A 26,100-nucleotide genomic window follows, 5' to 3' on the forward strand; every position below is an offset into this window, starting at 1 on the left:
CCCCTGATCCAGAGTCTGACGGCTGAGATAATCTGCCTGCCAATTCTCCACCCCCGGAATGAACACCGCAGAGATTGCTGGAACAAATCGTTCCGCCCAGCAAAGAATGCAAGCCACTTCTTTGGCCGCTCGGACACTCTTGGTGCCCCCCTGGTGATTGACATAAGCCACGGCCGTGGCGTTGTCCAACTGGATCCGAACCGGGCTGCCCTGGAGCTGCTCGGTCCAGTGAATCAGACAAAGTCTGATCGCTCTCAGTTCCAATACATTTATCGGCAACCTGGATTCTTCCAGGGACCAAAGTCCCTGGACAGATAACTGACCGAGAATTCCTCCCCATCCGGATAGACTGGCATCCGTGGTCACTATCGTCCAATATATTGGCAGAAATGACTTTCCCTGGCTGAGCATCGGAGACCGAAGCCACCAGACCAGAGACTCTCTGGTCTGTTTGCTCAATCGGATCCGATTGTCCAGGGATTCCGGATTCCAATTCCATTTGAGAAGAATCTCTTGCTGAAGAATTCGGGTATCGGACTGGGCAAATGGGACTGCTTCGAAGGAAGCCACCATCAACCCCAGAACCCTCATGCAAGTTCGAAGAGAAGACCAGCTGTTGGATAGTAACAACTGGACTGCTGATTGAATCTTCCGGAGTTTCCTTACCGGAAGGAAAACTCTTGACCTGACTGTGTCTAGAATTAGACCCAGATATTCGAGCCTCTGGGTGGGAACCAGAAATGACTTTTGCTGGTTCACCAGCCACCCGAATTCCTGTAAAGAAATTATAGTAATTTCTATGTTTTGTAGCAGGGTCTGAGGAGACTCTGCATGAAGCAGGAGATCGTCTAGGTAACCTAGAATCGATATGCCTCTTTGGCGCAGTAGTGCCAACATTGGGGCCAACACCTTCGTGAAGACCCGAGGAGCCGTGGCGAGACCGAAAGGTAACGCCACAAACTGATAGTGGTTCTCTTCTACGGAAAAGCGTAGAAACCGCTGATGTCCTGCGAAAATGGGAATGTGAAGATAGGCGTCATTGATGTCTATGGACGCTAGGACATCCCCTGGATGCAGGAAGGCTGCTACTGTGCGATTGGATTCCATCTTGAATTTCCTTATGTTGACAAAGGAATTGAGTGCCCTTAAGTCCAGAATTGGACGCACTTTGCCCTCTTTCCTGGGTATTGTAAATAGGTTTGAATAAAACCCTTGAAAACGTTCTGTCCAAGGAACGTGGACTACCACTCCTTGTTGTAGTAAATCCGTGACTGCTCTCCGCAGATCTTCTAAACGATCCTGGGATAGTCGGATATTGGAAGGGAAGAATCGCGCCGGTGGGAGAGATCGAAACTCGATCTTGTACCCTGACCTTATGACTTCGCAAACCCACTTGTCCGGGATTCTGGAAAGCCATGGAACCCGGGAACCGGCGAAGACGTCCCCCCACCCCAATTATGGGTGGAGGCGCACCTTCAGGCTTTGGACGATTTATCTTCAGGTCTGGAGGGGGCGGGCTTTTGCTTGCCCGACCAACGTCCCCTGAAGCCTCCTGAAGGAGCTTTGGAGGACTTAATTTTTTCACCCGCGGGACGAAAAAACTTTTTGTGAGCAGAGAAAGAAGGCCCTCGTCTTTGACGAGTTCCTTTACCCTTAACATTTTGCGGTAAAAAGGTGCTCTTTCCACCCGTGAGATCCTTAATGATCTCATCTAAGTTGGCTCCAAATAGACGCTCTCCTAAAAAGGGGATATTAGCCAATGCTTTTTTGGAACCTTGGTCGGCTAACCAACCTTTTAGCCACAGTGTACGCCTGAGAACCACTGCTGAAACTGATGCTCGCGCCAATAATGGAGTGGCGTCTAACGCCGCATCACACACAAACTGTAACCCCTGTATCATTTGTTCCAACAAATCTGATACCGCCTGAGGGACCTCTTCTAAGTCCCGGCGTAACCACTTGGTCCATTCAGTTACAGTCTGCGAAACCAGACCAATAGCAATTATTGGTCTGAAAGCTGATCCAATCAAGGAAAACATGGTGCGAGACATAGCTTCTATCTTGCGATCCACTGGATCTTTAAAAGACGGAGCGTCTTCTAAAGGAATAACCGTGGCTTTTTTCAATCTAGCAATTGGTGAATCCACCACAGGTGGTTCTGTCCATTTCTTAATGAGGGTTTCCTCAAACGGATAACGCCTGTTAATGCGTTTAGAAATAGCAGAGGTGCGTTTTGGCAGACTCCATTCTTCTTTGATTGGATTGCCAAAACATTTGGGCAATGGAAAAACCTTCGCCACTTTGATGCGTTTTTTAGTCCCAAAAGGGATTTCAGTTTCAGCTATTTCCGACGGAATACCCTGTAATCTTAAGGTTTCTTGAACAGATACAATGAGTGCGTTTACCAACGCTTCCTCTCGGGCTATGGCTGATGCCGAAACATCCTCCTCACTGTCTGAAGAGTACCCGAGACACCAATCCCAGATGAAGTACCTGCAACTGCAGAAATAGGCTCAGATTCTGAATCCGAAGTTTCAGATAATAAGGGGTTAGGCGGGGGTCGCTTTCTTGCGCCCTGTCCCTGACAAGCCACTTCCACCCGGGACACAAAAGTTTCCATAATAGCCGACAATGATTCAACCGTCAGTGGGGTGCTGGAGGATCCTGCAGACACTTCGAGGGGATCCGGTGGAGATACATGAGTGGCAGGGTCCATGTTAATTCAGGACACCTCTGCCAGAAAAAACAAAAAACTTTTTTTTTTTTTTTTTAAATAAAAAAAATACCTCTTTTTTTTTTTTTTATGTGTCTCCCCCTAGCGCAATAGCGCCCCTCAGAGTACCTGCTTCTCGATCCCCACAGAGAGAGAGAGGGACCCCCAAGGCTCACCACCCGATGCAGAGAAGTTTCCAACCAACTGCAGTCAGCGTCTGTCTTTTACAGACTGGAAAGAGCTGTGTTCGTTTTCCCGGGTAGAAGGACGTGGCTCCGCCCCCTGTGTACGCCTTCCGGCATTCCCAGCTCTCCACGAGGTAGCTGGGCTCATCAAACATGGCCGCCCCCATACGGGAGACAATAGACTCCAAAAACATGGCGGCCGGCGTGACCTGAGGACATTCATGCACCCGGTCTACGGCAAAATGGCGGCGGACTGCCGAAATCGTTTTTCCCAGCACATCCACCCGCATCTCTGCTAAGTGGCGGTTTATCGATCTGCAGGAGGTACACTACAATTAAGGTAGGATTATACCTCCTATGTCTGCTGTAATACTACAGTCTGCTGGGTAGAGTGTTAGCTCTCAAACCAAGTCCACTTCCCACCAAACACACACTGTATTTACAAGGGGGACTTTTAGTGTCAGATATATACTGACCATGTATGGAGGGGCCCATAATTCATACTGCCTCATAACGAGGAAAAAAGGGAATGTTTACTCACCATACCGAACCGACAGGCACCCTCTCTTCACAATACCCTCTCCACCGGGGTGGGGGGTTGTGGACCACTCCGGACGCCTCGACTCTCTGGTTCCTGGCGTCCAAGCGAGACTTTTAACTCGCAAGGTCAGTCCCTTCAATGGGACTCCGTCGCGGCCGACCCAGCGCGGAGCTCTGGTCTGCACGCGCTCGTAGGCAGAAGCCGGGGTGACCACTGGATCTCAACATCCAGCCCGTCGCCCGGCCCCGCATACTTACTTAAATGTGTCGCAGCCGACCAAGCGCAATGCAATGGTCTGCGCGCGCTCGTAGGCCGGCTGGGGTGACCACTAGTGTCGCCCAGTCCGGCGTATTTGCTTGAAGATCTCACAGGAAAAAAACACTGGAGAAAACTACCTAAAAAATATTTTTTCTAAAGAAAAAATCTTGCCAGGACCAAAAAGATCCCAGCAAGGAACTTGGGTCCTTACTCCTGACTAGACAGAAAAAAACTGATGCCTTGTAGCAGAGAGAGGGAGGATATACCCTCAGGGACTGCCCCTAAGGTGGAGCCAGAACATTTTTTCTTTCTGCCTAGTCCTGCTCCTGCGGAGACAACATAGAGAAATCTACTTCAGAAGTGATGTCATGTACTGGTTTACTTTGTGTTTTTTCTTCTCTGAGCATGCCCAGTCTTGCTCATCAGATTTTTGTCTGCCGAAATCTGTACTGACTGACGGAAAATCGGCCGTTGTGGTGACGGCCAACAAAAATTTTATAGCCAGCACACCAGATTTTTTTCGGCTGAAAAGTCGGAGTCGGTTGTAGGAAGCATCATACTAACAAGCCGAAAATCAGCCGATCGGACGTTGGCCGAAAATTCACGGCCAACTATCGAAGCGTGTGTACGGGGCATTACTGAGCAACAAATCAGTATGGATGTCGCACCACTTCCTCAAACTCAATCTTTCTAAGACTGAGCTTGTAACATTCTCCCTCCCCCCGATCCCCTCCCCGTGACTTTACCATTGAGATCATTACCATAACCCCTGGTCCCTCCACATATGCTAGGGTGCTGGGTGTAATCCTAGACTCTGACCTCTCCTTCAGCCCTCACATCCAATCACTGGCTAAATCCTGCCGCCTTAACTTCTGTAACATCTCTAGAATTCGCCCCTTCCTAACTATCGACACCACAAAACAACTTATTCACTCCTGGGTTTTTTACCACCTTGACTACTGCAACTCCCTCCTCACAGGCCTACCTTTACACCGGTTATTCCCCCTTCAGTCTATTATGAATGCTGGTGCCAGATTAATACACCTTACTAACCGATCCATGACTGCTTCTCCTCTCTGCCAATCTCTTCACTGGCTTCCCCTACCCCATTGTATAAAATTCAAAATACTATTCACAAAATACAAGGCCATCCACAACATCACCCTTAGCTACATCACCAACCTCATCTGCAGATATCACCCAAATCACCTTCTTTGCTCCTCCTACTCTCTAGCTCCATTTTTACCTCCTCCCATTTTCGCCTCCAGGACTTCTTCAGAGCCTCTTCCATCCTTTGGAACTCCCTGCTCCAGTATATCCAGTCAGCTCCTACCCTGCTTGCCTTTAGGCAATCCTTGAAAACACATTTACTTAGGGAAGTACCCCACCTCCAACTAGGGACTGTACTTGAGTTCCCTCCATAAGATAATCCCCTGCCGCTACTACTTTTTGTACCATCTCCACCTCAGTTTAAATTGTAAGCTCCATGAGCAGGGCCCTCCTATTCCTTTTCTACTGAACTGTATTGTAAATTGTGCTGTCCCCCTTTATATTGTAAAGCGCTGCGTAAACTGTTGGCGCTATATAAATCCTGTATAATAATAACATAATAATGGAATCTGCTTGTTCATACAGCTGACTCATCAGCCTTATGTTGAAAAGTAAAAGCGTTTCTGCTGGAAGTTGAAAACTCACTCGGCTGACGGTTTTACGGACATCCACTTGCTCTTTCAGCTCCCCAGCCAGTTCCTTGAAGTGCTCCATACGGGTTGGCTCATTCTCAACACATATAATGCTCCTATAAGATGTTAGTAGGGGTCTCTTTGCCTTCGACACTCCAAGGATATTACTCAGCTCATCCAAACTCCCTTCACATGTAAGAGATTCCAGGGCTGCCGGAGTGAAAAGAATCTCCTGGTACAAAACAGTTAGGGAGACCCATGTAAATTATTATTGTAACATTTACATGAAAGTCATATTTAATATTCACATTTTACTTGATTGCCATAGATTCATATTTCATAATCACATTTGTAAATGTTTCCTCTTGTGGTAATCTGTATCTGATTATCAACCCTGCTAGATCTTCAGCATTAAATCTGCTTTATGCCATTCCTAATACTATCAGGTCTCCTTTTACATGTTCATTTCTTTTGGCCTTTATATTCTTTTAAATTGGTGAAACCTTTACAGTAAAATATCCGAAACACCATTAACTTCTAAATTGTTATCAAGCCGTGGGAGAGATTGGACACCTGTAACATACCAATGATGGCACCTCCCTCTAGGATTACATGTCTCATTAAGCAGGGTGACTTACTAAACGTTGCATGTAGGTGAAGGTATTGTGTGCGAGTGCAGTAACAGGCAGTCTTTAAGTACTTTCTACAACCGACTTAGGCTCCTTTCACACAGGCTTTCCGATCCGGTCCGACTGTCAGTTTTTTTTAGGCGGACCGGATCGGATGCTCCATGCAGCAGCGGATGTCAGCGGTGACATGTCCGCTGACACCCGCTGCTATCTGCTGCTGTCCGTGAAATCCAGCCGGATGGAAACCCTATTTTCCATCCGTCTGGAGGAACGAATCCGATAAGATCAGATGAAAACAGAAAGGCAGTCCATTCTAATCCGATCTCCCATAGAGGAGAGCGGGGATCTGACAGCTCCGTCTCTGCGCTGTGAGCGGAGACAGAGCTGTCATCCACCTGCTCAGCGGGGATCGGTGGATCGATCTCCGCTGAGCAAAACGGAGTCTGTCGAGCGCACCGCCCGTGTGAAAGGAGTCTTAGTCACTTACTCAGTATACTTAGTATTTTGTATATTTTAATCCTTGCCTATGTTCCTGTTTAAATGGGTACCATGACCTCTGCCCTAGGTTTCCGGTTTCAAAGTGGCTTCTTTCTCTTGCAGTATCTTATCATGCAAGGACTTTGCGTATCCCCACACTACGTGCATCAAGGAAATTGCACAGCCCCATAGCCTAGGATGGCAAGGCACTACCCTGCTCCTCCCTCCACTAAGCTAACAGACTGACTGGAGACTGTTCACTGTTAAATCTTTCCTGTGACAACTGGAAGGTCAGGGAAGCAGCACTGAAAGAGCATGAGTCAGCAGCAATGAAAATTGTAAATTAAGAGTGCTGGAGTAAGATTTTTAATGAATAGTTTACTGAGGAATGTTTATTTTATTGTGCTCAATGTGTTAAACAAAAAAAAATGCAGAAGGTTTAATGCTACCTTGACCTCTCTGTTTCAATCACAAACAATATCGCAGAATAAGTCTGAGTCATATGGTGGCGGTGTCATGACGTCACTACCAGAAGTTCTGTTGACTACATTAAGGATATTTATGACAGATTGGTTGGAATGGAAGGTGTTGGATGATGCAGGGTGTCTGACAGGCTTGGAAGTTAGGAGTAAGACCTGGACTCCCTGACAAGTTTAGAAGCAAGAGTTAGGAAAAGAAACAGGTTTTCATTGATGAATTTGGAAATAAAAATTCTATGTATCTACAGCTGCGTCATGCAGTCACTGCCCAATTCCCTGAGTCCATTGTTCGGGAGTCTGATCTTGTTGAATGCCTGCTCACCTCGAGTGTGATAGGCTTTCCTCCCTCTACCTTTCAGTACCCCATACCACCAAGTTGACTTGGACCTATAAGCAGTGGAGGGGGGGAGCTTTCTAAAAGATGACTGGGGTGACTGTATTTCCTCCTATGTTACCTCTATGATATCCACCAAGGACCAGTTCATACAGTTAAAGTTTCTCTACAGGGCTTATTATACTCCTCAACAGCTGGCTAATATTTACCCCCACTTAAACTTTCCATGCACGAGATATAGTTCCTCTACTGGCACTTTCGTGCACATGGTATGGTCCTGCCCTTTGATTCACCCATCCTGGTAATGAGTGGCTGATGCTCTTTATATGTGTGATCTTGCTTTGAGACCTGATCTGTTACTTCTCCTACTTCAGTAGTGTCCAAACTACGGCGCTCCAGCTGTTCAGGAACTACAATTCCCATCATGCCTAGTTAGGTCTTTGAATGTCAGATTTACAATGCCTCATGGGAATTGCAGTTCCTGAACAGCTGGAGGGCCGTAGTTTGGACATCCCTCTCCTACTGGGTACAATGCTTATGCAACTTTCTATACAAGGCAAGAAACTGCGCTGCAGAAACTCCCCACTCCTCCTACTATATCTGCCTGGAGAAATGCTATTAACATTGTACTGACTTTATATGTTAATCTACAAGAGTAGAAATTGTCCCCAAAAAATTGATAAGGTTTGGTCAGCTTGGATAGACACTCAGGGACAGGAATGAAATAGAGAAGCGGTCGCCAAGCAGTGGTCAGAAACAATTTTGGTGTTCCCCAGGGGTTCTGCTGCAAATCAACGTTGTGGTGGGTGTATACCGTCCAAATGTTGTTTCTTGTGTGGTTCTCAATGCGTGCTGACAGTCAATACGGACTCCAGAGAGCAGGAGCATTGTGTGTATAAGGCAGCAATGTGATCCAGGGGGAGGGGGGCAGAGACCTGGAGCATTGTGTGTATAAGGCAGCAGTGTGATCCAGCGGGAGGGGGGCAGAGACCCGGAGCATTGTGTGTATAAGGCAGCAGTGTGATCCAGGGGGAGGGGGGCAGAGACCCAGAGCATTGTGTGTATAAGGCAGCAGTATGATCCAGGGGAAGGGGGCAGAGACCCGGAGCATTATGTGTATAAGGCAGCAGTATGATCCAGGGGGAGGGGGGCAGAGACCCGGAGCATTGTGTGTATAAGGCAGCAGTATGATCCAGGGGGAGGGGGGCAGAGACCCGGAGCATTGTGTGTGTATAAGGCAGCAGTATGATCCAGGGGGAGGGGGGCAGAGACCCAGAGCATTGTGTGTATAAGGCAGCAGTATGATCCAGGGGGAGGGGGGCAGAGACCTGGAGCATTGTGTGTATAAGGCAGCACTGTGATCCAAGGGGAGGTAGGTAGGGAGCCAGAGCATTGTGTGTATAAGTCATGTAAAATTCATGTTAGTGGTCCGCGGGATTCAAAATTGTGAGTTTAGTGGTCGGCGAGGGCTGCAAGGCTGGCGACCACTGAAATAGAGGACCCTGATTTGGTCCCTCATATGTGTATTTCTAGTAAAAATATGGTGTTCTGCAGTCTTTTTCACATTTCCAAGGCTAATTTTAACTGCTAAGCTAAAAAAAAGCCTGTTTAGAGAGCTCTGTAATTAAAACTCTCACTCAAATTACACACCTAGCTGAATGTGACAGAGCAAAGACTCATCAACTCTCCCCCCTTTTCCTTGCTTTGAAAGTCTAAAAGATAAAGGTTACCTCTGTTGCACTGCTGTTACCGCATCTTGCCCTACCCCACTGCTCTTGAATTGGTTACCGAACAAACCTTTTTAGCAATATTACATATACAGTAAATTCAGTTTGCAATCCCTACCTCCAGCTCTTTCACCATAGATTGAGGATCATAGCTGTCAGAAGATGTATTGGGGATCGCAAGGCCAAGGGCCAGAGTCAGGAGACGGAGCAGAGCCAGTCTATGTGCAGACTTTCTGGGATCTCGCAGAGCCTTGTGGATCAAACCTTCTGGGAAAGATTTCAATTTTCCTAAAACGTTCCCCTAGGACAACATAATGGTTCAACTAAGACTTGGAAATAAGACATTAAAAGCAACAAGTTCAATCTGTAAAGTGGAGATTGGTGGGATTTGTTATCCCTGGATTCCTATATGTTCTGGATACTCCCAACAGTGATATCACTCTGCCATAATTTCTGATTTTATTACAGTCCACTTGGAAGTTATGAGTGGTGTTCTCCACCTTTTTGTGTTCAATTCTTCATAATATGAAAAAAAGGAAAATATACAGTAGCAAAAATGGGAACCCATCATAATGGTCACAGCAGTTGAGTGGACCTGGGAACTCACAGTGCAGAACGCTCACCAAAAGAGCCACTGAGCAATACAGGAAGGGGTCGGATGGTTTAACTTCCCAGTATCTATTAAAAAAAGGAATTTACGTTTTTGGTTGACTGACCCTTTAATGTGGCCATACACAAAAAAATAAAAAATTTAAAGTGGTATAAACACAAATCTAGAATCGTAGGCTTATTGTGCAGGCCACTGAAATGCATTAGTTAAAATTGTCAAGCATTTTGTCTGCCAAAACACCACTGCCAGGAGGAAAGCTGTATAGGAGAGATGGCCAAAGCATCCAGTGTGTATGAGGCTCTATACTTACCTGCTCTGTGCAATGAAATTGTACAGAGTGGCCCGCACCTCCTCTTCTCGGGTCTCCTGCAGCCACTCCTGGCCACTCCTTCTTTCTTTATATAACATGCACTTGCTTTGGGAGCACCTCGTGCAGTCTTGATCCAGTGCCAAGCTCCCCGCGTCTATAGACTCACACAGCGCGGCTTGGCCCTGCTGCCCCCTATTCCTTCATCACAGGGTTTAACTGACAGCAGCGGAAGCCAATGGCCCCCGCTGCCTGAGCAAAGCCTATGAGAGCAGGGAGAGAAGACAGAGCTGCTACAGATGGGCACAGCGCTGGATTGAGTGAGGGCTCAGGTAAGTATAGGGGTTGAGGGGGCGATTCTACTACCTAAACATTTTATACCTTAATGCAGAGAATGTATTAAGGTAAAAAAAAAAAATAAGGCTTCAGAACCACTTTAAAGAAGATCTTCACTTAACAACTTCCTGCCTTTTCCCCCTCTCCCCCGCTTACCAGGCCAGAGGATCCAGCGTTGTTGCGCTAAGATCCTCTAGTTCTCTGCTACCTCTCAGTCCCCTGCCGCCATACTGTTCATCAAGAGGTTCAATTCCTGGTTCAGTCGGCACCCTCCCTGATGATGCAGTGGCCCGCCCTCCCTCCACCTTTGTGAATGAAGTGCGGTGCCGCATTTTTATAAAAGTAAAAAATAAAAAAAAGCTCCAATTCAGATAGCGGAGGGGAGGAGGGGTGGATAGGACGGAAGTCCTTGTTGAGGGTGAAGATCCGCTCTAACAAATATCTTCTGTATATTAAAAAAGAATAGCGCACACATGCAAAAGAAATGACCATCAAATATGAAGACAATCCATAAATAAAAATGGGGATTTGGTCCCACCATATGGCCATATCGTGCTCAAGCCCAGCACTACGTCAAAGTACCCCATTATCAGTGGGGGGGGGAAATGTTCTAAAAAAAGACAAATGCAGCAATCACATCTAAGGACTAAATGTATTCAGCTTTACTTTATGGGTTTAGATACACTTCAAGGTCCATAGAAAGCCAGGTGTAACGTTTATATCACGTCTAATTTGGCTAATGCACTTGGCAGTAGCCCTATAAACAACTAGGGAGCACTTTATAGGTCACACAGTTCTCTATGGAGTGTCGTTAACCTGCTTACACAAAAGATTTCTCTTATAATAAAGGAAGGCTGCCAGGAATTTTATCATAATATCACTCTAGGCAGTTCAGTGAAGGTATTGATGTATCTCTAGAGCAGGTCAGTTGTCTGCAATTGTTTCAGAATCTGTCCATAAAAAATACAGTTTGGGTTGTAAAATTTGCTACTCACCTGGAGATTGAGGATCTGTCCCCCTGCTGTGGTGGCCGCATCCCAAGGGCTCCTGACTGGCAGGTCATCAGCAGACAGGTACGAGGAGCTGAATAGCAGATGGTAGACCTGGTGGAGAAATAACACACGTGGCGATCAGAACCTGTACATGGAGGTACTTTTTTAAAAAATCAGAGATCCAAAAGAAAAAGAACCAAAACTAGTACTAAAAGGCATTCCAAGCTATTTTCTGAGATGGTCACCTTTTAGCACAAAGTATATAGGCAAAGTACACATCTCCACAACATCCTCAGCTACAAGGACCACAAATTCACGGCCAAAAAATTAATTTGTTAAGTCCACTGATATTTTATCATCACTACTCATCCTTAAAGCAGAGTTCCGGGCACAAAAACAAAATTTCAATGAACATACCCCCGGGACAGTCAGGGCTAGTACATTCCACAATGGCTAGCCTCTGATCTGTCCTGGGTTGCACTTACCTTTTAGGACAAATACTTGCCTTGAAAAAGTATTGTCCAGCGCTGCCATCTCTGTTGTGGGCAGCTGAAGCCAGCGCGATCCTCTTCTGCGTCCTCTTCCGCGTCTTCTTCTCCCAGAATGCGCCTTCACCGGCCCCTCTCGTCACCTCTGGTGCGGCACCACATTCCTCCACAGCTTCTGGGCATGCCCAGAAGCTGTTTAGCAGGGAATGCGGCGTTGCACCGGAAGTGACGAGCGGGGCCGGTGCTGTCGCATTGATTCCTGGGAGCGATGATGCCGTCACTTCCGGTTTGCAATGATTCCTGGGAGCTGAACGTCATCGCTCCCAGGAATCAATGCGACGGCACCGGCCCCTCTCGTCACCTCTGGTGCGGCGCCACATTCCTCCACAGCTTCTGGGCATGCCCAGAAGCTGTTTAGCAGGGAATGCGGCGTTGCACCGGAAGTGACGAGCGGGGCCGGTGCCGTCGCATTGATTCCTGGGAGCGATGACGTTCAGCTCCCAGGAATCATTGCAAACCGGAAGTGACGGCGCGGGCCGCGGCCACAGAGGGAGGAAGTGCAAAATAGGTGAGTATTTCTTTCTACAATTACAAGGTAAGTAAAAAAAAAAAAAAAAAACCTAACTATCCAATTCCTTTTCAGGTGAAGGAGACCAAGCGGATGGACACAAAATCGATTAAGTCGATTTTGTGCCCGGAACTCCGCTTTAACTTTTAATAAATAGACACTTACCTGTCCCAGGATCCAGCAGTGTCCTCACCCGGCCAGATATATTCACTGGGCTTCGTCCGCCGGCATACCAAGTGTGGGCAGCTGGATGTAACTCCTTGCGGCTTCACAGCCAGCTGCTCACTGCACATGCACACGCCACGCTGCCACATCTGATTGGTCCTGCAACTTTCTGGGACCTGTGACAGGAGGAAGGAAGGAGAGGGGACCGAACTTCCGCTCAAAATGCTGCAGCGATCTTGGCCAGGAGTGGGTACCTGTCAAAGACAGGTACCCGCTCCCGCCCCTCAAAAAAATATGTGGCGAAAGTAAAGAGGAGGAGGGGGTGGAGAAGGGGAGGAAGAGCAGAATTTCTCATATTGGGTGAAGTTCCGTTTAAAGAGGTACTTTATGGGGTTTTTTCTTAACCGTAGCAGCTGACTATTAAAAACCAAGAACTTACCAGTGCTTGGAGTTCATCGCTGTCTTTCTGCAGCCAGTTCTTACCACTGCAGGTCCCCAGCACCGTTACCTTGGATATGGGAACCGGCTGTGGCTTCCTGAGGGACCACAGCTGGTTCCCTACTGCACATGTGTGAGCATATGCAGTGCTCTATGCATGGTCCTGCAGCTTCTTAGGACATGTGACGTGTACCAGGAGTCAGCAGGAGGGGATGGGACGGCAAAAGTGGTGTCATTCACACCAAGCTGACATAATACTGAAATTATACCCGCACCCCCCTTAAAATAGATAAATAGATTGTAACTCAGTTAGCAAACCAGCGGTACCTCATTTTTTTTTTATGTTGTTCTGCTTAAGGTTTAGTGCAGAAAATACTTTTACAGTATATTTAAATACTATAGCAAGTTGGAGAAATCTCTCAAATTACTAAAGATACCATCAGGCTCACCACACACATTACAGTCTGACCATACAATCTTTCTACAAATCAACCCGAGATCTACCAAAATGCAATATGAGAATCTGCCTAAAATATTCAATTTTTTTGTTTGACGGGCACTTGGTGGTCATACAGCTTTGATAAATGATCAATTACTTTTTTCCAACTGATCTCTTCTGAAAAGAATACTTGATTTATAGTTGAAAACCTATTCGATCCATATGCCACATATGGGAAAGTGAATTTCGATTCACAGATGATATGTTCTTAAATTATCAATGTTATATTAGGTTTCCACCATGCAATCTCCTAATCTGATCAATTAAAATACGATCATATTCATGACTAAAGCATTTCAGTACGGTTGATCGAGGCAAACAAATAATTTCCGGCTCCCTGGTGAATCAACTCAGTTTGGTCAAATCCAGTCTAAATCAACTGAAAAGGAAGCCATGGCTATTGAATTGTAGGACAATTAGATTTTTTTGATTGAACCACGTATTGGTATTGCATGGCCATCATAAAGGAGGTTGTACAATCAGATTGCAACATCTATAGTAAGCTGTAAGGAAAAAAGGACAAGGGCATTTTGTTCCAAAAGAGGAAATCAAATTCCAGTTTGTCTTACTGCTCATTGGATGTTTTTATATTTCTATATTTTTTTTGAAGTAATAAGACAATGCAGTATAAGGCACAATTTTTGAACAATAGTGTAAACAGATATGAAACCGAACCTAAATACAGGAATGTTCTTCGCTCAAAATATTCATAAACATAAGACCTCCTACTATTAAACAAGGAGATCGTAACATTAAACAACATTGGTACGAATACCAGTAGCGAAAACAAAACCATATAGTAAAATACAAATTATTATCGATAGGGTCAAAGAATATATGTCCAATTCACTAGGGACTGACTGCGTGATATCCCATTGAGCCCTTTCGATATGCGATACTGGTATTGGTTATTGGTTATGTCACGGGGAAAAGAGATAGAGGATAGGGAAAGAAAAAAAAAGGGGGGGGGGTGTTTGGGTAATAAGGAGGCGGAGAGAATAAAAAAAGACCAGTAAGAAGAAACCCCAATGTACATTTCTATGAATATCATCAGCATAGAGCTATATGTTCCATCAGAACATCTTGCAATTATCAGAGAAATCAGACAAACTAAAGGAAAATTATAAGAAATAGAAAGAAAGAAAAAAAGGGGAGTAGATTAAGGAAAGGAAAAGAAAAGGAAGGAAAGAAAGAGAGGCAAAAGGAGAGCCAGGAATTCATTAGGTTACAGATAAGTATGGTATCCATGAATCCCATGTCGCCTCACATTTTTTAATAGAATTGCAGAGAATACAGGTTAGTCTATCTTTGACCATTAACCAGTTAAGTTTATTCTTCACGTATTCAAGGGGAACCGTCGACTGCTTCCAATATTTACAGTAGCAATAGTTATTCTAGCTGTTAAAAGTATATATGTAATGAGCTTTATCGCTTTTTTGGGGACCTCCTCAGAAAACTTTTGAAAAAGTGCTGGTCCTGGGGATCTACGGATATTAACCCCTGTCACTGAATGTATCAAGTTAATTATGGGAATCCAGAATCTGGTGACTACAGGGCACTGCCACCAAACATGATACATTGTATCCATCTGGCCACAACGCCTAAGGCTCCGTTCACATGTAGGCATTTTGGGGCGTTTTTGGGGAGTTTTTCTGCTCTCAAGATAAATCCTATTCATTTCAATGGCCCCTGTTCACATCTGAGTGTTTTGACCCTGTGAGCAAAACGCCCAAAAACATACATGAGCTTCTTTTTGGGCAGATTACAGGCGTTTTCCATTGGTCTCTATTCAATCTAAAAACGCCTGCACAAAAATCGCGGTAAAAAATCGCGGTAAAATCGCGGTAAAAAACACGCGAAAACGCTACGCTCAGGTGTGAATGTAGCCTAAGGCAAGTGGAAGATGCATCTTCACTACTCTGGTTGGGACCAAATACCAACGTAGGAGCATTTTATACTTTGCTTCAAATAGTGTTGTGGTAATGGATATTTTGGATAAAGCATTGGCAACATCTTGCCAGTCAAATAAGTCAAGAGTGGTATTCAAGTGTAGCACTACTCCCTTGGGAGCTGCTGGTTACAGGTTCCCCTGCGTTACCATTAGCAACAACATGACAGTTTGACACTTTTCCCAAGTTTTTTAGCTCAGTCAGGAAACAGTCCAGTAGCTTTGGTTTTTGTGTTTTTATTTGGAACTTGGATAGGAGAAGGGAATGAGTGGGATACTCCAACTTTATACACTATGCACAATAGACTGGGACGACTTCAAAATGCTGAGTAACGCTAGTCACGGCTAGGCCGCTGCATCACTTTGCCCTTAGCTGTGAAGTATTCTGAAGTACACTGTATCCTGAGGTAAACTGTATCCTGAGGTAAACTGGACTGTGCTGCAGAAAAACTTCAGGGCCCTTCCTGGCACCCCCTTTGTTCCTAATCTTCAGGGTCAACTACACGGCACCCCCTTTACTGATACACTCCTTGTGTGAGCTAGCTCCTTGTTCCCCTGACTTCTCTGGAGTGGTCCCCTCTCCTAGGCAGACCCTTAAGCAGATCTCCTGGTACTCACAATACTGTTTTTCCCAAGATGATTCTGCCAGCAGCTCCACTTGTCAGCACTCTGGATCCTCGGCAGCTCAGCTCCACACCTGGTCCACTCTGTATTGTGTGTGTAGCGCACCCCTAAACTCTGCACTCTATATGGAGTGCACCCCTGAACTCTGCACTATGCACATTTCCAAACTGCATTTCTGGCTCATTTTTTTGGAAGCTCTAGGGCTGTTATCGCAATCCAGGCTTCATTACCTAGTGAGTCCATGGCCTGCAAAAGCATAGGGTCACTAAAGAAAGGAAATAAACCCCTGTCCTACATGTTTGTTTTGGGTCAATGGCTCCCTAGGTAGTGAAACCACAATCAGGATGACAGTACCAAAGCTTGCCCTTTAAAAGTAAACCAATTGTTCAGTTTAAATAGTGCCCAGTAGAAGTCGGAAGAGATGAAACGTTGGGGTGTGGCTACACAGTATACCGGATTGTTTGGCAAAGGAGTGGAGGACTGTTTTAAAGGTCCGGTAACCAGCGTGGAGGTGGTAAGGACCCCAGGAACGCTCCACAACCGTTCTGTAATTACACCAATGTACTTTTTTAAAGTTAACCATGTAATTGCAATAGGAAAAGGTTCACCGTGTAGAATAAAGCCCAGTTTAAAATGTTATCACACAAGTGGAGATTTTCTCTTTTTTATATGTGATCACTGAGGATTTGTGTGCAAGAGGAGACTCTGCGATTATTCAACATCCATCTTGCCTGGTGGTATGTGACACTACAGTTATCTTAAGTGTATACGCCCACACCATGAGAATGGGGGGCCATGATCTCTGGTAAGAGTTTAACCATTGGGAGTGGTTTGTGGCACATTGGTGGAGGAGTCTTTTAGGTGCTTGAATTTTACTCACAAGAGCCACAGCTGGATAGTGCACATGGGACTCGGATTACTGAGAGGATCATATCCATGATTTCTTTACAGTTGGCAAGATTGTTTTCAGCACATTGAGGGACTTTATATTCATTTCTATTTTGCATATTTTCTTCATGGAATTTATGATATAATGTTTATGGAAATGTAAACAGGCACATATGTATTTATTTTATTTGTATTACACGTATTTTCCGGCGTATAAGACGACTGGGCGTATAAGACGACCCCCCTAATTTTCAAGTAAAAACATAGGCCGTATAAGACTACCCCCCTTCCGAAGCAAGGCAAAACCATTGAAAAACATCAGATTTCTCATAGATCTCCAAGGTACCCTTAGTACTGTAATACATGTAATCGCTCATAATATCTCCAAGGTACCCTAAGTATAAGTATTACCAGTAGATGTAATCTCAAGACGCTGGCTGTGTGGGAATCCTGTACAGGTATACCGTATGTACCGTAGCTTCGGCTACATACAGTATACCTCGCTGAGCCAATCACAGTGAGCGATGTATTCTATTATTGAATGCAAAGCCTGCTCGGATTGGCAGAGTCAGAGAGGCGGGCTGATGTTACTCCGCCAATCCGAGCGTGCTTTGCATTCAATAATAGAATACATCGCTCTCCCTGATTGGCTCAGCGCGGTACACTGTATGTAGCCGAAGCTACGGTACATACAGTATACCGGTACAGGATTCCCGCACAGCCAGCGTCTTGAGAGATTACATCTACCGGTAATACTTCTACTTCGGTTACCTTGGAGATATTATACTTGGCGCATAAGACGACCCCCCATTTTTGGGGGATTTTTTTGAGGTTCAAAAGTAGTCTTATACTCCAGAAAATACAGTACTTTATGCACAACTTGGTGTAGGATTTTTGTTTGTATGTATACTAATTTAGCAATTGTTTAGTTTAGTTAATTTTAGATTAGATGCCCTAATCTAACTCAGCTACATAGTATACTTCCAAACATACAGGCTGTTCTGGGATTCCATCTTAGAAGGGCCGCCATGCTTTGCTAATTGGGTGTCATGGGTGCACCATGTATTAAATGTTTGTTTGCAAAATACAAACAATCATTATAATTAACCTCTAAAGAGAATATGCTAAGAATCTAACCACCATTTCAGAAACCTCTGATGGAAGCTGCTATTCCTCAACTCCTAATTATTGCTGCATAGGGTCATCCCTACAGCCTTGGAACGAGAATGCAAAGCTGAGAAATTGCAGCTTCCATCAGAGGTTTCTGGGACTAGTTTATTGCCTTGTGATAGATTTCCGTTACACAATCTTCATAACATATATGATTCATACAAACCAGTTCCTTAGAAACATACCACAACGTAATGATTATCAATACAGGGGTTAGGAAGGTCAGAGCCTCCAGCCGGTTAATATCAATATATCATATACTTATAGACAAGGCTAGCTCATTACTCCCCACCCACCACTACATGTAGCAGTAAGATAGACCAAATACCTCTGCTTTTCACATGCATCTTATGTGTCATATATTATAGCTTTTATGTCACATACAAAACAGCAGGAAACACTGGGTCTTATTTATATGTGTTTTAAAAGGAATCTATAATGGTTTTAAGACAGTTTTGTTGTTTTTTTCATCACCTATAAACCGATTGTTTTCTATCCCTTTTTACTATATATATATGCAGGCTTGTTTTAGGACAATACTGTACAGGACAAAGGATTCCCAAAGCACTATGGGCAATCAATGCCATCCAATTTCACTTTGCTACTTTTATTTTCTTTACCCTTTTTTTTTAATACCATGTGTGATCAAGATCAGTGATCCTCACTCTACATGCTGTGATAAAATAAAACAAAAATAACCTATAAATTAGTTAAAGAATTACACAAAAATTCTTCAAAGCCTTTTCAATATAGCAAAAATAAAATAAAATGTGTGGGTGCAAGGTATCCTTGCAATTTTCTCTTACTGTGATATACCCCTCTATTTAAAATAACAAACTTATACAAAACACCACAACATGTGCTTATAATTAATAATATCTGTCCAAACAAAATTGTTGTGTCCTTTTCTTAAACCAATGACATATATAGTTAGTGAATACAATCGCCATAGACTTCAGTCCTTATAATAAATATGCTAACAAATAAAATCAACTTTTGTGCTCAGTGATTCAATTTAATAGTGCTCTGATCATGCAAATAGGTGCCGTTAATCTTCGTGTTCCTCTACACCCCTGTGCACACTATCACTCACAAGATACAAGGACCCAATTTTGGTGGGTCAGCTTGTACTCCGGTATGATCCCCATTAGCTGGGCTGTAGTATCCCCTCTCCTCTCTTCCTTGGCTGACCGATGTCAATAAATTACTCCAAAAAATAAATTAAACACTCTCTATAGCGTAACTCTGTTTCAATATCAAATAGCTAGCAACTATCATGTATAAAAGAGTAAAACCCACATTGATCTGTGCCTCAGCTGGCACCCAGTGATTTTAGCAATAGTTATTATGGTCGCCAACCGCTTACTCCCACATGGTTCTTGGCGTGCGCTTCAACCGGGGGAATTTGCATCATCAAATGTACTGTCCTAGACCACAGCGAAGATGCATGGATTAAGATAGGAGACTTGATGACAAAAGTTGTGCCGTTTATCATAGCATGTAGAGTGATGACCCATGTAAAAGTAAGTGGTCGGCGGCCATAATAACCATTGCTAAAATCATTTTGTGCCGTCTGAGGCACGGATCAATGGGAGTTTTAGAGTTTTATCCTTATCTATGACATTTGCTAGCTCTGCATCTAGACACCCCCACCCCCACGTTCACTGTAGCACTGGGCTGTCGAGGGGCGAAAGCGGCTAGCTCAGACTCTCAGTGGCTTGCTGAGAGCCTGAGCCAGGTGCCAGTCCAGGCTCCCGGGTGGATCTCGACCATATAGTTGTAAACTTTCCCCAGACTGGACTGGCTCTGTAATGCCAGCCGACAGCAGGCTTCAGCTTGCTGTCAGCTGAAAACGGGTCACAGGAGTGCAGAACAAACAGTTTTTTTTTTCTTTTACGGTATAATATAAAAATGTGAACCTGTAACAAATATAAAGCAGGTGTTATCCCAATGTGGCTGCAAAAGTGGAAATACGCTTTAAACCACTATAATTTTGCTTTCCCTTTGACTCTAATAACTATCTCTTCCAGAAACTATTCTGCCAGACCCAGTGTGCCTTAAAAATGTGTGTGTATATTGACTGCCTCAATATATTTTCTGTGAAATGGAGAAATATCTGGTAATGCCACTGTGACGTTGGTTTCTTTGAATAGTTGTAATTACAATCAGGACTCCTCTACCCATTCACACATCAGGAGGTGACACTGGCAGATCAATTCCTCTTATAAGGTTGCACAAGAATCTACCCTTTTTGAGTTGAGAAGTGACCCAATCCATATACATGCACCGGGTATATGTTGTGTACATTAACAGCTCACCTCCTGTAAATTGATACTGGATCCAGCCAATAAGTCAACAATATTACTGGGTAAAGAAAGATTAGAATGAAGGAATTCCCGAAAACTTGTCTTGTTTTTAACCACCGAGTCCAGAGTAAAACCTGCACCATGGAAATGCAAAAAATGCAAAAAAGAAGATTATATATTTATAAATGCATAACAATGTTATTGTATTTAAGTGTGGTCTACAGAGTATGTGGCAAGCTCAACACAGTGGTAAAGTTTCCTAAAAAAATTATTTGAACGACCAACTGAACTTTCAGTTTAAAACAGTGCACCTGCATAAAATCAAAGCAGTGCAGAGTCTTGCAGTTAGTTGCACAAAAAACCTAACTACTAAATGGAGGACTTTGACGGTACCACTTGAAAAAATTGTCAGTAATTTTATTATACAAAATATAAAATCATGTACAAAAATCATCAAAATACAACATTCTTTCACAAAGACGTGCATTAATTGTATTATACTACTCAATGAGAGTTCCAACATCCACCCTACATGAACAGGTTGATGGGTAAAGGCCCGTACACACGTACCGATCGTCGGCATACAAACGTCGGTGGACGAAGGATCTGCCGATTGTACGCGTGTTAGTATGGTGCCTCCGACAGATGTCTGCGCACAATCCGCGGACAAAAGTCTTTCTTGCAAACATGAAAATATTTGTATGCCGACACCAGAACGGACGATTGTTCGCCTGTCAGTACAGAATTCGGCCGACAGACCGCAGATTTGCAAGACTGGGCATGCTCAGAAAATAGAAAACACAGGGAAAGTTAACCATTACATGACATCACTTCTGCAGTCGGTGGACAAAATTCTTGTGCTGTCCTTGTGCTGTCTTTGCACTTTTCAGCAGACACCGACATCCCGGGGAGAAAAGAGGAACATTTGTAAGCCGACCATCGGTACGTGTGTACGGGGCTTTAGTTGCTGTGATTTCTCGACGCACTTGCGTTTCAGGGGTCACTGCCCACTTCTTCAGGAAAGCCTACAGCCAAGCTCTCAAAATGTATACATACAGGTATAAACAAAGTCAATCACAGTAATCATCCTACGATCAGCTGTTGTCAATCCCTTCAGTAGATGGGGTAGTCCACGTGGGCTTTGTCCATAGTTTATCAGAAGCCCGGTTTGGCTAATGTGTATATCCAAAAAGAAAATAAATGGATATCTGGTATCAAGCGGTAGTATCAAGCGGTAGTATGGAGCAATGATTCTGTGTGCAGTCCTGGTCGGTGAGGAGTATAGAAAGAGGGACACCTCTGTGTCAACTGGGTGAAAGAGGCTCTTTTAGTTAGTTATCTTTAGAAAGAAACCACAGCCTCAATAGAAGGTCATCATAGAACAGCCATTATGTTGCAGGGAGGACCTCTCTGTAGAAGCAGAGGTCTCTTTGCAAATGGTCGACACTCACCCCGCTGAGTTAGAGCTATAATTCCGCAATCAGCAAAGCTTAAACTCCCTGCTGATTGAAGAGCTCTATCTCTAGTGTTGGATCTCTGCAGAGAGACTACTGATTCTGCACAGAGCAAGAGTCTTCTCCTGCTGGCAGGAGCTAGGCTTTACCCTTCAAGCTGTGGCTGGTTTCTAAAGAAAATGGACTTTAAGACTTTGCACCCTTTTGTTTTAATGTACCTTCAGCGTATTTAGCTGAATTAGAATGATATTGCAGTTGGGCTTTAAACTACTGGCAACTATGCCCATGTTATTGTACAGCAGACAGAATATGCATAGAAAGCAGTGGAGCCAAGCATCGCTTCTGTTGAAATCAGCATTTGCATATAGGAAAGCTCAGATTTCCCAAGTTCTCCTTGTGTTTTAGAAACTAATCAGGGCTTTGTGAGCCAGTGACTACAGACTAGCTTTAAACTGAACTCCAAGTATGTTTTTTTAACTGCGTAGTTACATAGATCCAGCTTGGACAAATGAAAGGATACATATTCTATACCTGTGGAAGCGTTGTGGAAGTTGATCATCACTGTGGTAGCCACAGCAGCGATCACAGTGTAGTAGTCCTCTCACTAAATGGCATGGCATTCTGGGTCCTTTGCCAAGTGGTTGCCCTGCTCATTGCGAATGCAGAGGACTGCTCGCTTTACATGGCCGCAATTTACAAAACATCTTGTATTTTCTTTTTAGATGAAGGCATTCTCTGATTGGGTAAGGTGGAGGGGGGATCGTGACGTCCATTCCCTGCCTCTCCATCTTGTATAATCAGAGAACACCTTGTATTTATTTAAATAAATACAAGGATTTTTTTTTAAATGGCGGCTATGCTAAGTGAGTGAAGCGTTTTAACTATGCAGAAGGGCAGACGATTGGCACGTGACCCAGGAGACAGCAGCGGTCACTGAAGGAACTGCAATTGCTAAAGTGATTCTCTGCTTCCACAGCAGTCCCACAGGTGTAAAATGTGTATACTTATATTGATCCAAGCAGGGCCAATGTAACTATGCAAAAAAAAACATACCTGGAGTTAAACTTTAAAGCGGCGTTCCACTCATTTTGTGTTTATTAAAAGTCAGCAGCTAAAAAAGTGTAGCTGCTGACTTTTTATAAACACACACTCACCTGTCCCTTGGTCCAGCAATGCGGCCGCCCGAAGCCTCATTCTCTGATGCGGTGCCAGCATTGCAAGTGTGGGCAACCAAGCTATGACAGTTTATGGCAGGGATCCTCAAACTATGGCCCCCCAGCTGTTGTGGAACTACACATCCCAGGAGGTATTGTAAAACTCTGACATTCACGGACAAGACTAGCCATGATGGGAATTGTAGTTCCTGAACAACTGGAGGGCCATTTGTTTGAAGACTCCTGGCTTATGGCTTTACAGCCAGTTGCGCACTGTGCATGTGCAAGCAGCACCTCCCCAATTGTTGGGCAATATTCTGGAACCTCTGACGTGTCCCAGAAGATTACAAGGCGAGAGGGAGGAGGAGAACAGCGGCTGGAGAAGAAGTGGGAACAGGTACCTGTCAAAACTAGGTACCTGTTTACCCCTCTCCCCCAAAAATGACAGGGCAAATGTGGCATATTTGGGGGAGAGGAGTGCTTAAGGCGGAACTTCCCCTTTTGGGTGGAGCTCTGCTTTAACACGTATCTATAGCCACAACTTTCAATAGGAAATTTAATTGATAAAAGCTCCACCAGATATTCCCTTCACTTCCTGTTCCCGGAAACAAAACAGAAATTCTCTCCAAAGTAAGTGGAAATCCCCTTTTAGACAGTTGTCACTGAAAGATGTCGCTTCTATACCTGGTGACAGTTGTATAAGCTTTGGATTTCCAATCACTTTCTGCCCAGGTAACAATGGCCCAAGGACAAACAAAGAGGGACATCTTCCAATTGGAGACACAGATAGTGATAAAAACCTGACAGATGTTCTTATCTTTTTTCTTTCACCAAAACCTTCTGTTTTAGGCGGCTTTAGGTTTAGTGATTACTAATTTAGGAAGTCAGGTTTCACTACTAGGAGCTGGGGGAGCACACCCTGAACATGCATTTCTAAAGCTGGTGCAGCTATAGACCAAGAGACATACATATTTACAAAAAAGCGCACACATGCAAAAGAAATGACTATCAAATATAAAGGCAATCAATGAATGAATAAAAATGGGGATTTAGTCCCACCATATGGCCATATCGTGCTCAAGCCCACCACTACGTCAAAGTACCCCATTATCAGTGGGTCCTACACTATCCATATAAAAAAGGATGAATCCAGCTTCTCAAACCATTGGAGATATCTCCAATAATCTCCAAAAATAATAAGTATCTCCAATGGTTTGAGAAGCTGGATTCATCCTTTTTTATATGAATAGTGTAGGACCCACTGATAATGGGGTACTTTGACGCAGTGGTGGGCTTGAGCACGATATGGCCATATGGTGGGACTAAATCCCCATTTTTATTCATTCATTGATTGCCTTTATATTTGATAGTCATTTCTTTTGCATGTGTGCACTTTTTTGTAAATATGTAGGTTTCACTACTAGCCAAGGCTTGGCCAATTCAGATGAGAAGAAGAAATACTCAAGTAGTTCGGAGAACATAAACTGTACAGTGCTTGTAATGAGTTCTCTGGACCTCTCATCTGAAGGCCTACGACTGCTAATTTTGTAAGCCTAGTAGATGTGGTCTTACTCTAAAGCAGCCTTTTTAACCAGGGTGCCAAGGAACCCTGGGGTGCCTTGAGGTTTCTTCAGGGGAGCGAAGGCAAAATGTCTAGAAATTGTATAGAAGCCGGCGTGTGGATGAAGCCGGCCTTTTAGTAACACTAAGTCACAGGTTCATTGTACATCATTAGAACCTTCTAGCTGCTGGCTTCCGAATGACCAATGTTAATGAGAAGGATGTCACTCGCCTGCATAGCATCCTTGTTTGACCCTCCCCTGCCCCTTTTCCATCAGCCGTGGGGTCACATTAGCTGAGTGATGGAGAAATATTTGAATTCAAGTCAGTACCAGTTTGCAAAAGTGTATTCGCTTTGGAAGAATAAATCCCCTTTAATGTTTGGTGTTCTACTTGGACTTGTGGATGTTGGTGCATTATGTTAAACGATTGGAATAGTTTATACATTTTAAAATAGGGTGCCCCGAGATTGTCCATAATGTTTAAAGGGTGCCTTGACTAAAAAAAGGTTGCAAAACACTGCTCTAGAGATGAGAATCAGACAGACTATACCTGACTGGGGGTGGAAGTGATTCTCCAGGGAACTGTGATCACTGCTGAGAGATTCCAAATGATGCTTTAGGGATTCCAGCTCCTCTTCCAGGCCAGGCCGGTCTGTATCAAACAGGTTGCTATTCTCACCCACCTCTGTAAGTCTTTCCAGGAGTTCTGTGACCCTGCAGGTAACAGAGAAGCAAGACACACCTAGATAGCTAAATACCAGGACAATGCTAATGTCCTCCAAAATATTCCTTATCGAAAGATTGAGTGACACATAAAACAAGTTCTGCTACCTTTAAAACTGATCTGCAGTAAGATATGAAACAATACCAATTAATGCAGTTATGTATTTGTTATTCAAATAAAGTTTAACCACTTCCCCCGGGTAGTTGTCATATGACGTCATTTATTTTGAGTGAGGATATCTAAATGATGGGTGCAGCTACAGGCATCGTCCATATATCTATTTTTTTCAGCTGCTGATTCCCTATTTTGTAAAAGCCATCATAGTTCCTGTTTAGCCGCTTGATTGCTTTTAAGGGACGTCCTCTCCTGCCACCCTTCAGTGCTTCTCCAGTCTCTCCGGTGCGATTGGGGAGCCAGAGAATGAATCCGCTGGCAGCAGCGGTTTACCATAGGGCTGGCTGTGACCCAGGTGGTCCTGGGACATCTCTATGACCCTCTGAGGCCAAAAGCGATGTCATGACATCACTTCCGGCGGCTCTAGCAGATGTAAAGACATCCTTTTTTTCCTGGAAAGCCTGAGATTTTTTTTTATTTCAAGCTTTCCATAGAGGAAAGATGTGGGGACTTCTAGACCCCAGATCTCTCCATAAAGGAGACCTGTCATGCCCTATTACTATTACAAGGGATGTTTACATTCCTTGTAATGGGAAAAAAGTGATGAGAAAATAAAAAAAATAAAGGGAAAGTGAAAAAATAAAAAGAGTAAAAAAAAATAAAAACCCGACAGAACACCTTTGCAATGAATTAGAGCGGAGACTGCAAGCCAGGCCTTCTCGTCCAAA

At 44.2% G+C, this 26,100-nt stretch overlaps 1 protein-coding gene across 1 annotated transcript in view; it reads right to left on the bottom strand.

Moving 5' to 3' along the window:
* The window catches only part of ABCA2 (ATP binding cassette subfamily A member 2), a 259,479-nt gene that overhangs the window by 90,584 nt on the left and 142,795 nt on the right, over positions 1 to 26,100 (bottom strand). Inside the window, exons 4-8 of the mRNA XM_082263584.1 lie at positions 25,085 to 25,248; positions 20,377 to 20,498; positions 11,274 to 11,381; positions 9,144 to 9,326; positions 5,393 to 5,611 (exon numbers count right to left, since the gene is read on the bottom strand). Of these exons, the coding sequence (XP_082119710.1) occupies positions 5,393 to 5,611; positions 9,144 to 9,326; positions 11,274 to 11,381; positions 20,377 to 20,498; positions 25,085 to 25,248 (796 nt within the window). The remainder of the gene's footprint in view (positions 1 to 5,392; positions 5,612 to 9,143; positions 9,327 to 11,273; positions 11,382 to 20,376; positions 20,499 to 25,084; positions 25,249 to 26,100) is intronic.

This window comes from Pelophylax lessonae, assembly GCF_965119305.1.
Source record: "Pelophylax lessonae genome assembly, chromosome: 7".
Classification (NCBI taxonomy): Eukaryota; Metazoa; Chordata; class Amphibia; order Anura; family Ranidae; genus Pelophylax; species Pelophylax lessonae.